Source organism: Phascolarctos cinereus, unplaced genomic scaffold (assembly GCF_003287225.1).
Source record: "Phascolarctos cinereus isolate Bilbo 61053 unplaced genomic scaffold, phaCin_HiC Scaffold_5;HRSCAF=322, whole genome shotgun sequence".
NCBI lineage: Eukaryota > Metazoa > Chordata > Mammalia > Diprotodontia > Phascolarctidae > Phascolarctos > Phascolarctos cinereus.
In genome coordinates this window covers 156,711,921-156,731,914 of record NW_027555958.1, presented here as the reverse complement: position 1 = coordinate 156,731,914, position 19,994 = coordinate 156,711,921, and the positions used below count along the sequence as shown (strand labels likewise).

General features: G+C 36.2%; 1 protein-coding gene across 6 annotated transcripts in view; it reads right to left on the bottom strand.

The window, feature by feature from the left end:
* The window catches only part of POPDC1 (popeye domain cAMP effector 1), a 70,464-nt gene that overhangs the window by 35,260 nt on the left and 15,210 nt on the right, over positions 1-19,994 (bottom strand). For 4 of the 6 annotated variants that reach the window (XM_078155219.1, XM_078155220.1, XM_078155218.1 and 1 more), the window contains 4 exons: positions 19,418-19,605; positions 18,519-18,627; positions 4,477-4,644; positions 2,337-2,478 (listed from right to left, as the gene is read on the bottom strand). In XM_078155219.1, coding sequence (XP_078011345.1) covers positions 2,337-2,478; positions 4,477-4,644; positions 18,519-18,627; positions 19,418-19,605 — 607 coding nt within the window. The other 2 variants (XM_020976934.2, XM_020976939.2) reach the window with 2 other exon arrangements.

The following is a 19,994-nucleotide window of genomic DNA, read 5'->3' as shown; positions in this document are numbered from 1 at the left end:
CACCTCAGCTACCCTTTGGATTGCCAATGATGACAGGAAGGCCCCCCCAGCAGTTTTTCACCAGCTGCTCTGCAAAAGGAGATGCTGCTTCTTTCAAAAGTGGCCACAGGCAAGGCCAGCTGTGGGGAACCTGTGGCCTGGAGGCCACATGTGGGACTCTAGATCCTCAAGTGTGGCCAAAATCAATTTGGATTCAGTCAAAGGGCTGCACTAAGAGTAAGGAAAGTGAAAGAAAGGGGCCAGTTGCAGATGAGAAGTACTAGACCTTAGGGCCTGAGTCATTTGACATTTTCAAAGAGCAGCCAAGAATGGTTCTGGACCAGCTGGATGGCCAAAAGCCTGGCTTGGAGATTGAACAGGATAAGAAACTCAACCTTATTCCTGATTCACAGACTTTGCTTCAAAGCAATGTAAAGCAGGTATGAAGGACTTCTAGATTTATGTGGTTGATATGGTCTCAGACAATCTGGGATAGACTATAGGTTTTATTGTGTTATGCCAGTCCATATGTAGAATTTCACATATTCTAAAGAGCCTCTGGTACTATGTTTTGTTAGAAAGGTACAAAAGAAATTGGAACCAAGCAAAGTCCATTTTAAGCCCACTTACAAATGCAACTGTTCCCAGGAGAACAGATATTGTACAGTCAAATGAACCAATGAACTGAAACCATTTTCCTTAAATTTTTATTTTACTCTATTAAAAATTTCTTACAATAAAAAAATCATATGCCAACAAAAATAACATATAAATAACTTTATATACTATGGGGCCTGTTTTTGGTACATATTCACTGATAATCTAATTAATCAAAGAAAGTATGGAATAATAATTATTGAAAACAATTCATTCAATGGGGAAACAGTTCATTAATATGGAACTTAATTTTTGACTTCATAACTACCTTTTTAGTGGTATGAATTGTAGACCTCACTCAGTTCAGTCATATACCTTTGTAACTTCTATCTATACAGAAAATTTCAATGAACTCCACAAAACATTTTAGCACATAGGCCCATCTAAAACATTCTGCTTGCTATCATACTGTCAAGACAGTAGACAATCTTAAATTGAACAGACATCTATCTTCACATTATTTAGAAAGTGTTCCAAATTTAGTCAAAATCAGTCAACTCCTTTGGAAATTATACTGGAAGAAACCTAAAGATAATTGCTCACCATTTTGTGTCTGAAGTGATATAATTTTTTGGTCTACAACAAAGTACTGTCCATGCCTAAATTACTCTTTGAAGGTTTGTACCAATTATGTACCTTGGAAATCGCCTTTTCCCCCTGAATGCACTAATAACCAGAATATTTGACTTAATTTGTCCATAACATATATATTATATAAGATTAAAAGACATAAATGCTTAGGTTTGGGAGATAAAGTCCTTTGGTGTTTAATATTTAATGAAGTTTAAAATCCAGTCTAAAACATTGATAGAAGTCACTTAGTTCATGCAAGTGTAGGAAATCCACACATTTTATGTTTTCCCTTGGATTTGTTGAATGGTCTTCAATATGCAGTAGTAGCAGCAGAAACAGTGATGGTGGTGGTGATGGTGGTAGTAGTAGTAGTGGTAGTAATAGTAGTGGTAGTAGTAGTGGTGTTAGTCCAGAAGGCAAGGAATGATAATTTAGCTTTTGATCTTCAGCATATATTTATGTTGTTAGTGTTCATTAATTGCCTTTTAGCTATCTTAGCCACAGATGAGTCTTCCCTGGGTAAATTATTGTCTTGTAGCATCAGCAGCTAGAGTACTCTGAAAGGTGTCATTCACAAAAGCCGTTAATTTCTCCCATTCCCACTCTCATCTTCCGGGACGTTATGCTTCCAAGACAGCTGTGGACATCTGGCTGCTCACACTAGGAAACAACCAGCCAAGATACAAACATCCAGCTGTCTTCATTATTATAGCTCTTAGTGGAGAGTTAAAACTGTACGAGGTTTTACTTTAATGGTCCAAACAAAATAACAGAAACCAGCCATCAAATTAGGTCCCAGTGAACATATGGATAAATATACTGGCTTTATTTAAATGGTTTAATAGATTAAAACTTTGAATATAAGATGGTGTGTAAAATAAGGATCACAAAAATTAATTAGCTCTGGTTTTCTTTCATATTTTTCCCTTATTTATGAATGACCCAATATGATTTTGCAAAATTAAGAGACCAAGTATATAACATTCTGTGGTCTTCTTACCATCTCTTGTGCCATCTCTCCATCCACATTTGCTCATACTAAATGTCTTCCTCATAAGAACCATTTTTTTTGAGAACCATTTTAAATCAAGATATAATTTACATCATCACTCTTTAAGTTTACTTACGAATAGAGGATGCAGTGGAGGTCCCCCGGAGGAAATGTTGCAAGCCATCTTCACTGTCACTTGAACTAGCCATACTGTTTCTCATTTGCATCACTGAAATCTGCGAGCAAAGACTGGGCTTGCGTTCCAACCTTTTGGCATTCTATAAAGCAAAGATTTTTGGATGTACCTTCAAACAGCATGTATAGTCAATAAATGAGATTCTTGAATAGACATTCAGATTCTCTCTACACTTCAACAAATCCCACATTGTAATTTAACTTCCTTTCTAAGGGAAGTTTTTACCTTTTCAAGTCTCCAAACTATTAATGTCAAAACTTACTGTTTCAATATATTAGAGTATTTATCAGGTTCTATAAGAACACCTGATAAAGAATAAATGTATCAATGTTTATTGTAACTTAATTTATATTAAAGCTTAGAACTGCACTAAGACTTTTGGGACAGCATACACGCAGGCAGGCACACACACACACACACACACACACACACACACACACACACACACACTCTCTCTCTCTTCCCAGCTAGATTTTAAAATCCTCAAGGGTAGAGAATCACTTTTATCTTTGTGTAACCAGCACCTAGCATAGTACCTGGCCCAGAAAGGTGCTTAATAGATATTTGCTGGCTGTTGGCTAATATTTTTAAAGGAATGTTATTAGAAGTAAATAATTCACTTTGGGAGATGCATGAACTTTTTGGCAATACTATTTAGCTATGAAATATATACTAGCTGCGTTACTCTATTATCATTGGTGGCAGGTTTACAGTGCAGTCCCATATTCAGGATCAAAACAAAAATGCAAGAGTAGATAAGTCAGTACTAAGAGAACTATTAGGAATACCATAAAAAACAAATAAAGTCATTTGTACACCAATCTAAAACAAGTTAACAAGAGCAAAAATATGGGAGGGAGTATTCTCAATATTATTTTGTGTACCTTACCATGAGAAATTCTAGTCTGTGAAAACCCAAAGTCATAAAACAGAAAAAAGAGGTTATTATGTATAATGCTATGAGGAAACAATGGCATACTCCTGTTTTATACAAACTATCTCATGTGTTCAAATTGTGTTTTAAGATGTTTAAAGGGTGGAGGGAAAGGTTAACTGCTTTTAAAGATCAGGTTGGCCTAAAGAGGTTGTACAACTGTAGGGTTTAGCAAGGAAGTAATTCAATGATAACCAATATCTGCAAAAGAAATGGACTGTTAGTGATTTGGTTGCTAAGGTAACATTTTCCCCAATGGAAATAAATAATCACTAGCTTAGATACAGACTTTATACAGATGGGGATAAGATGAGTGTGGACAGAAAAAAAAAAGATAATGACAACCTCCCTTCTGGCAGAAAGACTGTGGATGGATATCCACGGTGGGGAAGTGGATGGGGCTGGAAACTGTCTGAATTGAAATACTGGAAATCACTGGAACATCTCCCTCCTGCTCCCTGTGGCTTTTTCTTGTAAATACCCTCCCTCCAAGTTGGGGGCCCTGATTTAGAAGGAAATCACAAGACTTTATAATGTTAGCCTCACATTTCCCACCTTGTTAAGTAATGACAAATATCATAATTATAAAATGATTCAGTTCAGATTTTCTTTAAACATCTAAGTATGATTCCATTCACAAAGATCCAAAATATATATGATATTTATGAACATAGTTCATTAATCCAAGGATCTATGATTTCATTGGTGTGGGTACTCCCTTACTAGCCGTGCAGATTGCAATCCTTCTATGCTTTAGCAAATGATTTAGTAAGTTGCTGTGGCCAAACACATTCACCACTTGGTGGCCCACCTTCTGGTGATGAACCTCTTGGAACTTTGCCTGGCTAATCCTTAGGCAAAAGACATACAGGTCATCACAAGGTCCATATCTGAAGCCTTTCCACCTTTTAAGCTGACAGGTTCTGAGAACCCAGAGTTATTTTCTTGCCATTATAGGTATCAGTATAGATGTTCAGTGAACTTTTGGGAACTTATATTGCATAAAGTATAAAACTATAGTGTGTGTGTGTGTGTGTGTGTGTGTGTGTGTGTGTGTGTGTGTGTGTGTATGTTCACAAAAGAAAAAACCACAAAAGACTACAGGTTGAACCTTCAAGGTACATTTTCTGAAATACTGTGACTTACCTTATCATTTAATGTGGGATCATTCAAAGAGTATAATTTATTTGTGATGTCCTTCCCAATAAGATATCTAAATATTTCATAAAGGAATGGTTCTGATTCCAGAAAAAAAGTTAATCTCTCTCTTGACCAGCACAAGAATCTACAGGTATCATCAGCAACAATGGTGACCTGGAAAAGGCACAAACATGCAAGGGGGAAAAAATGAACAGATACGGTTATGTGAATTGTGACTATTTCACACTAGAGGAATGGAGAAATGGGATTATTTAACAGAAATTATTATTGTAACAATTATTTATTCAATCAGTTCAATTAATTCAAAACAAGTTCACAACACATAGGTCCCCTCCTGCGTATATAAAATGATAATAAGATGTAATAAACAGTCCAAAAGCAATCGTTCAGCTAAATAAAAGTAACTTCACAGAGATCTGTGTAACATCTTTCACGTTTGAGATATCTTGTAAACAGAACAAAGGTGAAATACCAAGGGGTGGAGGGAGAGCCTCACGGGATATCTAGGTATAGATCAAGGTTGTTCAATACACTCATCACAAGTAGCCAATCAGTTGGTCAGAGACCTGTGGTGCATTGATATTCCTTGTGCAGGGATGATTTATAGGCAACTGCTCTTCAGAGAAAAGTTTAAAGAGACAGAAGCAAGTTTCTCAAAGCAGGAAATGGATGAATGAACTAGGTTAGCTTAGTAAATTCTTTCATTTCTAACTGGCTCTTGTGTGAATTAATTTGATATCCCAGGACTGGTTGTCAAAGGAAAAGTTTGGCTAGTGAGCGGCCCTCTGCTGCAGGCCTCAGTGGGGAAGAAAGGGTAGAGAACTAGCTTTTTTTTAAACTTATTTTTTAGCACTCCAGCTAGTACTACTTTATGGGTGACCCACCAGGACCAGTCACAATAGTAACTCTAACAAACTGGGAGATAAGAGCTAAAAACCCAGACCTTCTCTTTAAACTTGATCGTAGAAAAAAGAAAGAAACAAGTATTTCCAAGAAAAGGCATGCACACCAATCATGTAAAATTAAATTCTGGGCCTCCAGAAAGAATTTTAGAAAGGTTACCTTGTCTACTATTAATTTCAAAAAACCCAAAATAAAATAAACACATCACTGGCTCCTTTGTAATATATGGATTTTTATGGAAAGATAAAAGTGAAACAGTTTTCTCTCCTTCTTCTCTGGACACTTGTACTCCTAAATAATTGATAGTTAGCAAGTTGGAAGACTTAACTTTTTAAAAGGGAAATAATGGATTCAATGAAAGACTGAAAAAGAGATATCCAATCCAACCTCTCAAATTCATTGAGGACCTGAATTTAAGCATTTACTATGTTCTAGGGCAGCGGCAAGGGATTTGTTCTGTGAAATTTGGATTCAGTCAGAGGGCCACACCTGAAGACCTAGAAGGCCACATGTGGCCTTGGGGCTGCAGGTTCCCCACCCCTGTGCTAGACACTGTGCTAAGTGTTGAAGAGAGCAATCTAGCTCCTGCTTTTAAGAAGCTCATACTCAAATAAGGGAAAACAACATATAAAGGAAAGTTTAGGTACAAGGCAGATGGAAAGACCTAAAAGTCCTAGGCATGCCGTGTCTGGGCAGATGGCAAGGACCAGGGGGCTTAGGATAACATCATATGACACCATTCGAAGGGTCTGCAGGGCACAGAGGCAGTAGTGGTAGGTTAAGAGGTTAAGATCTGATGGCCCTTCTACTCACTGGTAGGAACAGAGCTGGTGACATCCAAGCCAGGTGGGCAATCAAGCAGCTTGGGTTTAAGGTGGCTGGGGCTACAGCACAGTAAATTCACAAACTGAACCCAAGTGCCTGGACTTGAGAATCAAGAAAAAGGAATGATGAATGACCACGATAAGCTTAAATACTCCTTAAGCAACAATCAATAGCATAAAAAAGAATGTAATGAGTCTTAAGATTCCACAAAACTCTGCAACAGAAAGCCATGGTATTAAATAATAGTACTACTCTTCTTCACCCATGAAATCATGCTACCAACACTCTAATTAGTTATATTATATGCCAATTTTAATATTAATTCCAATATTAATTTGTATTTTATAGTAATACTAATTTCAAAGATATGGAAACTGAGGTATAGTACAATAAAGTCACAAAGCTAGTTTGTAATACCTGCCTAACCCAGGGGTGGAGAATCTGCAGCCTTGAGGCTACATATGGCCTTCTAGGTCCTCGGGTGTGGCCTTTTGACTGAGTCTGAGTTTTATAGAACATCCTTTTATTAAGGGGATTTGTTCTATGAAGTTTGGATTCAGTCAAATAGCCACACTTGAGGACCTAGAGGGCCACATGTGGTCTTAAGGCCACAGGTTCCCCACCCCTGGTCTAACCCATTTCCTGGCTACTAGCCCAGCACATTTCATAGGACTATTAAGTATCATCTATGTCAAGACCTTCCACTAAAATCCTACTCCGAAGCTTCTTCACAACATGGGATCAATCTTTGGTTCTTCAGCAATGTTGGCTCTTGCTCTAGCAAGGCTCTAGCAAGCTGGAAAATCTTTAGGTATAGTCCTAGCAACAGACAATGTCTATCATGCCTTGGAAGAATATAGTAGCTAAGTATCTATAGTAGCTAGGTACGGAGAGGCTCAGTAAGTAGACTGGCTATTTGGTGATAAATTCTTTGGCTGTGGCAATCCACGAAAAAAAGAAAAATATGAATGGTCCCCAGTCCTATGTGGTCTCCTTTTGTTTCTACAGTGACATTAACAAAGTTACAGGAAAGGGTGCAGAAGGTACTAAGAATTAAGCAGTCTTTAGAACATCTACAAACATTAATTTAGCTCTTGGCACTATAAATGTAAGATTCTTGTACAAATAAATGGACATACTATTGGAGGAACTTAATTGTATTAATCTTTCACTTTCATCGTGAATGAAAACAGGAAACAAACAGGATGCTACAGCTAAAGGGAAGGATGGCTCAGAAGCTCTCCTTACAGAGACAAATAATGGACTTAGCAGAGTTGGTTTAATTGCGGCAACAAGAATCTCACAGGACACTTAGTCATCTTATGTTTCAGTGCTCATGATAAATATTTGCCAAAAGAAGAATATATTTTGAAAAATAACTAAAGCTTGTGTACCAGCACTTGTTGAGGAGAATGAATAGGGAGAGAAATTCTACAAAGAACTCAGGAAGGCTTTCCAAATGAAATAAACATATACCTTGAAACACAGTAATGTCAATGCAAAGGGAGGTATGGCAGGAGCTCATAAAATATATATTGGAAACTTTGGTTTTATAGCAACATATAAGAGAGGTTAAAGACTTATAGTTTACTAAGAAGTTTTATATCTACATATCGTGAATTTTTTTTGTCTCAAGAAAAGAATTGGCAGGTGCTAGACATGTCCAACATGAGAGCACAAAATAATGAAACTGGTTACATACTTTAACAGACAGGAAGAAATTTATTACTGATATGGGAGTCATTCTCAAATCAGATGTGATCCTATAATCTTATACAGTCAGACTTTTAATTTGTAAAGATCAAAATAAAAAATGAGATGCCATACAACTAAAACATTTCCCATCTAACATATTTAAATTAGCTGTTGGTGCCAAAAAATTAGATGGAAAAATGGATATTGACACACATTACAACCTTTTCTTAAAGAAATTTAAGTGGTGGCCAATAATTGCCATAATGAAGAGACCAAAAGAACTGAAAAACCACCTGATCCTGTGAATATTAAACCTCCTTGTCACACTGAGAGATATAGCAAACAAAGGCAATGTCAGTTTAGAATACAAACTCACTTATAAAATCTTATGGAGGAGAAGACATATATTCATCAAGGTATTTGGTACTGTTACAGAAGAAGTCCAGATCACTGCCCAAATAAAACAGTGATTCTCTAGAAATCATAAGATCAGAGATTTTAAAGGTCAGGTCCAACTCCTTTATTTTACAGATGAAGAAACTGAAGCCCAAAGATGTTAACTGATTAACCTGGGATGAGAGTTAATAAGTGTCTGAGAAGAAATCCAAACCAGGGTCTTTTTTGAATCCACGTCCAATGATCTATCAACTATGACTGAAGTTCTCTAGATTTTCCTGTTTTCAGATATAAGTATACGTTAAACCCTAGAATACTGTAGAGTTTCCTTAATGAGACCCCTAACTAGTCAAGAGAATACAGTTTATCTATCGACACAGAAAAAAAAAAGTGAATGAAGAATGGTTATTGTCCAGACTACCCAATGGATAGGCTACCCAAAGAGCTTGTCTGTGAGGACATAGTAACAGACAGGTAACACTAATAGGGAGTGAGCTAGACCCGCAACAGAACACTAAGAGGATAGCAGACCAGATTGCCTTTGGGAAAGTGCACAGTTATTTCAATGACTCCAAGCTTCTCTCTGAAACAAAGATCCAGTTTTTTAAATATCAATATTTATCTGCTGGCAAGGTATCAGTGAAAGTCATGGAACAGAAGCAAAAAGTTTGAATTAGAAAAATCTCATCAACTATCTAATTAAACCTATACACAAAAGGAATCCCCATTATAATATATTGGACAAGTGGTCATCTAGCCTCTGACTAAAGACCTCTAAAGATGAGGAAACCACCACCACTTGGAACAGCCCATTCCACTTTGAGACAGCTTAAATTGTTAGGAAGTTTTTCCTGACATCAAACCTAAATTTTCTTCTGCCTCTTCCACCCATGGCTTCTGATTCTGCCCTTTGGAACCAAATAGAATAAGTTTAATATTTCTTCTCCCCATGAGCCCTTCAAATACTTGAAGACAATGATCATGTTCTCCTTTCCAGGCTAAACATGTCAAGTTTCTTCACTGATCCTCTTACAATACAGACTCAAGGTCCTTCACTTCCCTAGTTGCCCTCCTTGGGATATTATCCTGTTTATCACTGTCTTTCTGTAACATTCAGAACTGAAGAAAATACTTGAGGTAAGGTCTGAAAAAGGCAGAGTGCAGTGGGGCTGTGCCCCCTTTTTCTTTTTTTTAAATGCTTTTTTTAATCCATCCCAAGATCTCATTAACTTTTTTGGCTACCATGTCATACTGATGGCTCATATTGTGTTTGTAGTCCCCTAACAACATTCCTCTCAATCTTTTTCAGAGCAACTGCTTCCTAAGCATTCTTCCCTTATCTTGTGCCTATGAAGTTAATTTTTAAATTATTCCTAATTATTCTCAGGAATAACATTTTATATTTATTCTAATTGGATTTTATCTTATTAGATTCAACCCAATTATTTGGCTTATCAAGATACTTTTAAATATAGTTTATTATTTTTATTTTTCAAGTAACAAGTTTTAAAATTAATCTATCCTTCTCCCTGCTCCCCCCTGACAATTTAGCAAAAAGAAGATTTTAAGCCCCTCAGTATATAGCTGCATAGCCTAGCAAAGCAAATTCCCGAATTTAGCCATTCCTGAAAATGCACATCTCTTTTTTCATTTTAAGTCATCATCTCTGTCAGGAAGGGAATAGCATGTTTCATCTTTATTCTTTTGGACTCGTGGTTTATTGTGTTGAGAAGAATTCTAAAATGTTTCAAAGTTATATTTCCCTATAATGTCATCACTGTATAAACTGTTGTAGTTCTGCTCACTTCACCCTGCATCAATTCATAAAGATCTTTCCAATTTCTCCTACAATTGTCTATTTCATCATTTCTTATGGCACAATAATATTTCACTACATTTCTATACTATAATAGGTTTAGCCATATTCCAACAGATGTGTCAGAAAACTACCAACTTAGTTTCCATTTGGGGCTACCACAAAAAGAACTACTACAAATATATTTGTACCCATAGATCTTTTTCCTCTATCTTGGATTTCTATTTAGGCCTATATAGCTAGGTATATATAGTTTGGTAACTTTCTGGGCATTCTTCAAAGTCCAAAAGGATCTTGACTCTATCATTCAGTGTATTAGCTATCACAGGTACACATATACAAATTAATACAAAAATACATAATAGAGTCAATCGACAAGTATTTATTAAATGCCTAATATGAACCAGGTACTGTGCCAAGTGTTGAGGAAACAGAAAGATAAAAGAGGTGCTAAAAAGCAAATGTATAGTAATTCTATTGATACAATTACCAAAAGTTGACTTGTATCAACTTGTTGTATACCACTGATACAAATGATAGTTGAATCCTCCTGACTAAATAATCAGCATCTCTAGGGCCTGATGTATAAGGAAGAGAATGCAGTACTAAAGGTGATCTCTTTAGGACTTATAGAAATAGCAGGATGGGGAAATGAGCAATTGATGACTTTGTATATATTAACAGGGAGACAGCAGGCAAACTACATGAGGGCTGAACTCCAGTAGTCAAGGCATTGTGACAAAAGCAGTAGGGTGATTGAAGTAAGTGAGAGATGTCCCTCAGTCCTACAAGTCATTGTCAGTGACTCTAGAAAATGCAGTTCATATGCAGTAGAGAAATGAGAAAAAAAAGTGGTGTTGAAATAATTTAGAAAACAACTGACTCTAAGAAAAAAATGTCTTTACTGCTGCACTTGGCTCCTTAAATGGTCTCTGTCTCATCTCTTTCTCCTCCAATCCCTTTCCCACAAACTACCAAATTAACATTGTTAAGATGCAGATGTTAACTCAGTCCCCTATGCTAGAAGTTTCTGTGGCTCCCTATTGCCTCTATTATAAACCACAAACTACTCTAGTTGGTATTCAAAGTCTAGATAATCTAGATCCAACTCAGTCTTCTGGGACCATCACTCCCCCTTATGCATTCTATGTTTCAGACACTCCATCTTCTATCTCCTCGCTATTTATTGCACGGGCTTTCTCCTATGCTTGGAAATCAGTCTCTCATTGCTTCTATTTCTTAGTGTGTCTGAGCTCTCCTCAAAATGGAACTCAAGCAATACCTCCTACATAGAGCTTTTCCAGATCCTCCCAACTTGCTAGAGCCCTCCCTCTGAAATAAATTTGTATTAAAATTTGCATTTCATTTTTATTGTATCCTTCTACAGAGGGCAGTTTTGTGTGACATATAGTAGGTGCTGAACAAATATTTACTAACCAATATTTGGACAATCTCCTTGAATTTTATACTGAGTATTCAATGATAGTTTTAAAAATGAATTTATATCTGAAAAATAATCAGCATTATCTTAATTTTAACTCCTGTCATACCTTATTTTTACCTGCAATGATGGCATAAAAAGAACTGCAGTTAATACTATAGACTATACCAGGGGTGGGGAACCTGCAGCCTTGAGGCCACATGTGGCCTTCTAAATCTTTGGGTGCAGCCTTTTGACTAAGTCCAAGTTTTACAGAACAAATCCTTCTATTAAGAGGATTTGTTCTGAAAAGTTTGGATTCAGTCAAAGGGCCACACTTGAGGACCTAGAGGGCCACATGTAGCTTGAGGCCACAGGTTCCCCACCTCCTGGACTATACATACATACTATACGGTTTCATCAAAAACAGGTAATGCCAGATTGATCACATTTTCTTTTATTTTTTTGGTAAGATATTAGATTGGTAGATAAGGGAAATGCTACAAATAATAGTTTAACTAGATATTAGCCAAACATTTAATAGTTTCTCTCACACTCCTCTTGTGAAAAAGAGAAAGTTGTAGGCTAAGTAAAAGAAAAGTTAGGTGGATTTAATCAATCAATCAACATTTATTAATCACCTACTATGTGCCAGGCACTGTGCTAAGCACTGGATTCAAAACTTGTTGAATGCCCAGACTCAAAGAAAAGTCATTAATATTTCAATGTCCACTTTGAAGAAGGTCTCTAGTACAGTGGCGTCAAGCTAAAATTGAAACAAGGACCACTAAAGATCCCTGTGGAATGCATATTGACTTAGAAAACTACAAATTGACATTATCTATGCTTAATTGCATTTCTGTTTATTTTGTTAAATATTTCCTAATTACATTTTAATTGGGTTTAAGCTATAGCTGGGAATGTGGCAGGCTCCATGTTTGACATTTCTGCTACTGTGGACTATACCAGTTTGAGTGCTTGGAACTATGACATTTTTACTAATGACTTAGATGAAACATATATGCCATGCCTGTTAAATTTATAACTGCCACAAAGTTGGGAAGACTAGGTGATATATTGTTTGAAAGAATCAGGATGTAGAAAGAGTTTGACCTGCAAATATTGAGGAAAATCTATTTGTAAAAATTTAATAGAGATTAAAAAAAGTCTTAACTATGGGTTAAAAAAAAAATCAATGTTGTTAGTACAAAATGGAGGAGAAACTAGTAGACAGCAGCATGTATGAAAAAAAAAAGATCTAGGGATTTTAGTAGCATGCGAATTGAATATGAGTCAAGATTATACTGAGAGGCATGGTCTCCAAGACTATGGTCCTGTACGGTACTGTTGTACTCTGCTCTGGTCAAACTAGATCTAGAGAAATGTCTTTGGTTCTAGGTGCTACATTGAAGGATGAATCCTAAAAAGCTAGAATGCTTCCTGAGGATATCAACCAAGATGGTGAAGGACTCAAGATCATGCTTATAAGGAGCAATCAAAGCAAATGGAGCCGATTAGCCTGGAAAAAGACAAAACTTAGGGAGACAATGATGGTCAAAATCAAATAATTGAAGACTGGTCCATAGAAAGTAGAATACACACTTTCTGACTGACCCCAGGAAGCCAGAACTAAGATCAATAGATATAAGTTGTAAAAAATACAAATTCAGCCTGGATGTCAAAAAGAACTTTCTAAGAATAGAATCATCCAATAAAGGAATGAGCTCCCTCATACAGATAAAATTACAAATTGCAAATCCCATAACTGTGTAAAAACTTCCCCATTGCACAGATTAGCAATTCATTTGTATTAGAATTATCTGTTATTTATAAAGTAAGTTCAATTAAGTCCAGTAAATTGACCTCTTAAAGACCTTAGCTTAAAAAGACCAAGATCTCCCACTGTATCAGGAGCCATCTCCAGTCACCCTGATCTATATCTTGCCACTGGACCCAGTGGCACTGGGTCTGGAGAAAGAGAAAGGGAGGCTGGTGACTCTGCACAGCCTTTCCTCACTTAAATACAGTTCATTTGCATGTCATGGCATCACCTCCCTGATGTCATCATGGTCCTCTTGGAGAACAAAGTACAAACAACAACAATCTATGTGTAATAACACATACATACATACAAACTCATACACGCATCTCCACTTCCTCAGTATTTGCCTAAAAGATTAGCCTAGAATTAATTTGATTATTAATCTGAAGAATCAAAGAATAGAAAAAAATGGATAAAACTAGAAACTGCATGCATCCTTTTGGAAAATTATTAATTTTTTTGTTTAAGACCTTCTTATTTACAGACTTGACAGCACATCAACTAATGTCTTTTTAAAGCTTTCTTCTAGCCCTGTGTAGTTCTAAGACTTAAAATTAGCTAGGTATCTTGGTTCTAAGAGTATAGAACCAGACTGAAAAGAAAGTTGACTTACTGCTGTTGGCTAATTGGTAAAAAATAATGTCATCTGAATAGCCAAAGAGTCTTAAGTACAAGAGCATTCTTAAGGAAATATAATTTTATTACTTTTAAATATATTTAAATAATTAGAACTAAAGAAGAGTGTTATCAAGAAGAGACATTTAGCAGAACTATTTTAATGGACGAGAATGATCTGTAATTCATAAATTATGTTTATATGTGAATATGAGTTTTAAAATAATTGAAAACTCAAGTCTCTTTGTTGAGTCAAACATTTTCTTTGAAATCTTCTGTACTAATTTACTTATTAAATCTCTTTTCCACAAATGGTATAAAGGTATATTTCAGTTCAGTCCTTAATTGATGACAAATTTTGAATTAAGTAGAATTCAGAATGAGGACATTTTACTGTAAGATATGTCTGCAAGGTTCGAGAGATAAATATTTCTTTCTATTCCTCATGAGGTTATTTTGATATGGGGTTAGTCACAAGCATAATAACTAAGGTTATTCAATTTTGTAGGTAATGGTTTATTTCTGCTAACTGAGCAGTTTTATCTAAAAGCAGAGCTGTCTTACCAGTTAGCTGACAACAGACTTCTATAAAACATGAAAGTTTTATAATAGATTCCAGGAATTTTCAAAGCTACAGTAGACTAAATTTGCTTCCAGACCAATTAGTGGGGCTCTCTGTAATGCCATATTTGAGTTCCTGCTGAGGAAACATAGCTCATAATGGTGTCAAATTAGAAGCACAAGGATTTCTTTTGGTTTGGGAATTACAGTAAACCTTCCCAACCTTCCTCTCCTGGGCCCATGCCCAAGGGAGGGGCTGCCTGGCAAATAGTGCATCAACTCCTGACTTTAGATTCTAAACCCAACCCACACCCCTTCCAATAATGAGACTGTAGCTTATTCAAGCCACCCATGGCCACACATCAACAGTTTCTTTATTCTTAACATTTTGAGAAAAACATTCCTTATTTGCATGTCTGGCCATAAAAAAAAAACATATGTTCTCAGACTCTTTGCCACTGAAAAAAAGGAAAGTGGATTTGCCAAACAAATAAAAAAATACTAGCATGAAAGGAGCAAGAAAAAGAAGGAATTTTTCTCAACAATTTGAAGTGGAATTATAGAACTCTATTTAGTCGGGAAGTATTGGCTGTCTTCATTCTGTGGAGAATTTACCTAATCTTTTTGGGCATGGCGCCATATTACATACACCAAGAAGAAGGGAGTGTGTCCTGAGAAAAAGGTTTATTCATTCTCTTAATACTTATTGAATTCCCATAGGGTGCCTGGAACTGTATACTAGGTACTAAAAGATATAAGGTTGGAAACTGGCCAGTGACAGATGGAATTACTTTACTGCATAATTTGAAGTTTTGCCTTTGTAAATTAAGATCCTGTTTTATGTGAGTCCTGGTTAAAACTTAAGAGTTCACCCACTTCCTACCAGCTTGACAGCCTGTGAAATCAGCCAGGCCACTTCTACTCTGGGTTTGAATTTTTGGCAAATATGGAACAGAAGCAGGCAAGCTGTTACCCGTGGAAAAACCCATTCTTCTAGAATTCCCCTCTTCCCCACCTCCCTTTGGGCCAATAAAGCTTTGGTTTCCAAGCCTTCAGGCCACAGAACAAGCTGTTGATTTTGCTAGGAAACAACAGCAGGGGGGCAGTTTTTATATAAAGTTTTATAGAAACCTCAATTTACATAAAAAAAGCAGTTCCACTGCCAGAGAGACCTTCACCCAAAGAGATTAGTGCTCTCCTGTTGGTGACTTTAGGAATCAGCTACCTAACAAATTACATGTGCTCCATGGGAAAGAGAGAATAGAAAGCCAAGTTATTAGACTGCTCAGTTTTACACACACACACACACACACACACACACACACACACACACACACACACACACACACACCCCACTCACAAGTATTACAAATAGCATTTCTGGCAATGCTACCCCAAATCTTATCCTCTGTGAACTGTCACAATCATCCTGTCCATTTGACTCCTAGCCCTAATATTTGTTCAATTTCTCTTTTGTCTTTTATGACAACAAATACAACCTTTACATTTCTATAATAAAGTTTACATTAATAGCTAATATTTAGAATGCTTTATGGTTTGCAGAGCATTTACAAATATTATTTCCTTGGAGTCTCATCACAGTTCTGTAAGGAAGGTGCTATTGTTTACAAATGACAAAACTGAAGTTGAAAAGGTTGATTGGACTTGGTCAGGGTTACATTGCTAGTACACGTCAAAGGCAGGTCAAAACTCAGGTTTTCCTGACTCTCACATCTAACATTCTATCCAATACCACCTAGCTGCTTTACAATAACAAAGCACTCTCCTTTTAAGGAACCTTGGGATGGGAAGGGCAAGAATCACATCGTCATTTTGAAGAGGAGGAGAGGTTAAGTGACTTCCCCATGATCACACAATCAATATGTTTCTAAGGTGAAATCTGAATCCAGAACTCCTGCCCCCAGATCTAGCACTCTGACCTCTTTGCTACACGAATTAAAAGGTAACAAAAAAGAATGAAAACGCAAACATTGAATGATGCTGCTTGTCATAAAATACTTGTACAATGTTCTCTGGGGGAAAAGGTTACACTTTATGGCTAAAATGGAGGGGAAAAGAATTATTATCCATGGATTTCAGTCCTCCTCTCGTTGGCACAGGTAAAAGAGAGCTGGCTACATGCACAGACTTGACCATCTGTGGACTAGCTGGCAAATGGCAGACAGAGATATCTGAGGACTATTTTTATTCTTGAGCATTGCCAGCAATAGAATTTTCAAAACAACAAAACTATAATGTCTCTCATGGGCTTACATTAGGCACTCCTTTTTCTAATTATAGAATTCTAACGCATGGCAAAGTGGATAAAGTCCGGGACCGGGAGTCAGGAAGACTGAAGTTCGAATTTCAAGTCAGATATTTATTAGTTATGAAGTCGCTTAACCTCTTAGGGTCTCTGCTTCCATATCTATAAAATGGAAATAATAATAGTACCTACCTACTAGGGTTATTTTGAAGATTAAATGAGATAACATGTGATAATAATTATTTTGCAAATCTCAAAGGTTCTTTTTCCATAACCACCATTATCAATCATCGATAATAATCCATTTGTCCACTGAGAAACAGCCCTCCAGGCACTTTCTACAGAGACATGCTGAGCAAAGCCTCTGGAAAAGCCAAGACTACTATCCTTCACCATGCCATGTTTTCTTAAGAATCAAATCTCTTTAACTTTCAGTTTCCAGGAAGAAATAGCTTAAGCCAGGAGTGGGGAACCTGCAGCCTTGAGGCCACACGTGGTCCTCTAAATCTTCAAGTGCTGCCCTGTGACTGAATGGGTTCTTTGATATGTAGCCTGGAGGCTGTAGGTTCTCCACCCCAGCTTAAGCTAATGGAACAAATTATTTTGGGAGGGCAAGGGAAGAGGCAGATTTAAACATTTTAATATTGACTACTTTGCTATCAGAAAGAGTAGGAAGTCAGTCAACTAACACTTATTTAGGACCTACTAAGTGCTAGGGATACAAAGAAAGACAAAAACAGTTTCCATTCTCAAGGAAATCACAGTCTAATGGGGAAGATAACATGAAAACAACTATGCACATACAAATAAGATATATACAGGATGAACTGGAGGTGCTCTCAGAGCAAAGGCACTAAGGTGAGACTTTAGCAGAGACAGTTTCTGAATCTCTGCTTTTCTCAAAAACTCTTTTTTGTAAAGTTCCAAAAATGTAAAATTTCACCAACACTCATTACTTGACCTTTTCTTCCCAGTTACCTCTGCATAAAGAATTATGCCATCCTGTTCTACCCCACTGTTTCATACATATTTCAAGACCCATGAGATTTAGCCCACTCACTCATAGCTCAGCCATTTCTAAATCTCATACTTTACAGTTTTTTGTTGTAACATGATAAGATAGAAAGAGTACCCACAGGGATGAAATCACAGATCTTTCAAAATGTGAATGAATCAAAGTTATCACTTGGCCAAGAAGTGAGGAAAACAGCAGTGAAGAAAAAGAAATTCCTTCACTATCTTTCTAACATTAACGAAATAACGGTTACTAGTGAAACTAGGGCAGCATTTTTTTTTCTTTGCATTAAAAAAAAAAGAGAGAGTATCACGTAATGAAGCAGTTATTCCTTTCAGAGGACACAAAAGAAATTATGCATACTGACTTGTTCACATATAATTATCACCACTACAAAGAAACTCATTCTTGTGTGTTCATTAAGTATAAGAAAAGTTAATTATTCTCTCTTCTACAAAAAGGATTTTCAAGGTTCTATTAAGTTCTATAGGACCAAGACAATTTGCAGTTTTGTCTGTTAATGAAAGTCATCAATTTTAAGTGAACTCTGTACCTATGTCATGGATGTTGTACATTGATTGTTCACAGCTAACATTACTTATGGCCATCTACTTGATTTTCATGTAGTCATGAGACTTCATTTACAATTTTTTTTACAGACACCCAGTTATTATAACTCACTCTGAGCCATACCTGAAATTTTTCACCCCGGTTCATCTGAGTTGATCGAAATTCAGGGGAATCTATAAAGGCACAGGGGTAAATATTATGCAGAAAATGTCCTCGATAGGAGACCTTCATTCTGATGATAAAAATATTTGTTAATAACATGCACATAATATTTTGGTACAAATGGTAATATGAACTTAATCTGAACATATTTAATATCCTCATCACTTTCTGGGGTTTTGAAGTTGTTTTGTTTTTGAAGGCTGACCACAGATGCAAGACACATTTGAGTGCTTTCATTCAATCTCTGGACAAATATTTAATCAATGAACTTTCTTGACATCACTTTCCGGAGCATAAAGCATCTCTCCCAAAGGCAGAATCCATTGTTGATGCTGCCATATCTCAAGTCATGGTTGTTTTGACATAATAATTTCAATCCTATGATGTCTGGCATCACTCTTAGAAGTTATATTTCTGGAAATCACCAAATAATAAAACAACCAAATCTGCTCCACCCCCCCCAAGGAAGACTTAAAACATTGCATCAAAACTTTAAGAAGAGTCTCCATTTCTTATTCTAGTTTTACCATTATCCCTTAATAATTTTAATTAATTTAAATAATTTAATTAATTTAAATACAATTAAAATATTTTAATTAATTTAAATTAGTAATCTAATTTTATCATTATCCTAGCAACTGCAATTCTAACCCTCTTCACTTTAAAAGGCCAAAAAAAATATGTACGAAGAAATAACCATATTACCAACAACTGAGAATTCTGTGAATTCACCAAGGTGTATAGAAACAAATTCTAACAATCTTCACCAGGTATATCAAAACAAATCCACTCATTATCACTAATTAATACTATTTTACTGCTATCTAAAATAAGAGCCTCAATTTTTATATAGCACCTACTTTCCCTTCAATAAGATACTCAGGCGGTCATCCACAGATGTTTTATCTTCTGCAGCATAGGTCTGGCCCTTTTTAAGGGTCTGAATATTGCAAAACTGTCCAGTTAATCTTTTGAACAATTCTGGGGGTACACGTAGTGGTTCAAACATTCGCCGGTATACACCAGTGAGTTCCTTTTCAATCTTTATCTGGAATACAAAGAACAAGGACTAGCTGAAAAGGTTGATTCGGTAAACATAAAAAATATATTACGATATTCTCTTCTTAAAGGGTAAACATGTTTCTAATTTATATCATGGATTTTGCACTCATCTCAATATATTGCTTGTGGAGAGATAAAATAATGATGTTGATTTCTATTTTAGATTAATTTTTAAAAATAAGATTTATTGATGCCTTTTGTTTTTACAAAGTCATTTCTAGATATACAATCTCCTCCTTCTAATAACACCCCAGCCCAGAATCAAAATTTTCCTTGTAATAAAGGGGGAAAAAATTAAGCAAAAACAACTGATACTGTAACCTTGGCTGTGACAACATAGGCAATATTCTTGCCTATACTCTACCTTAGGGTAAT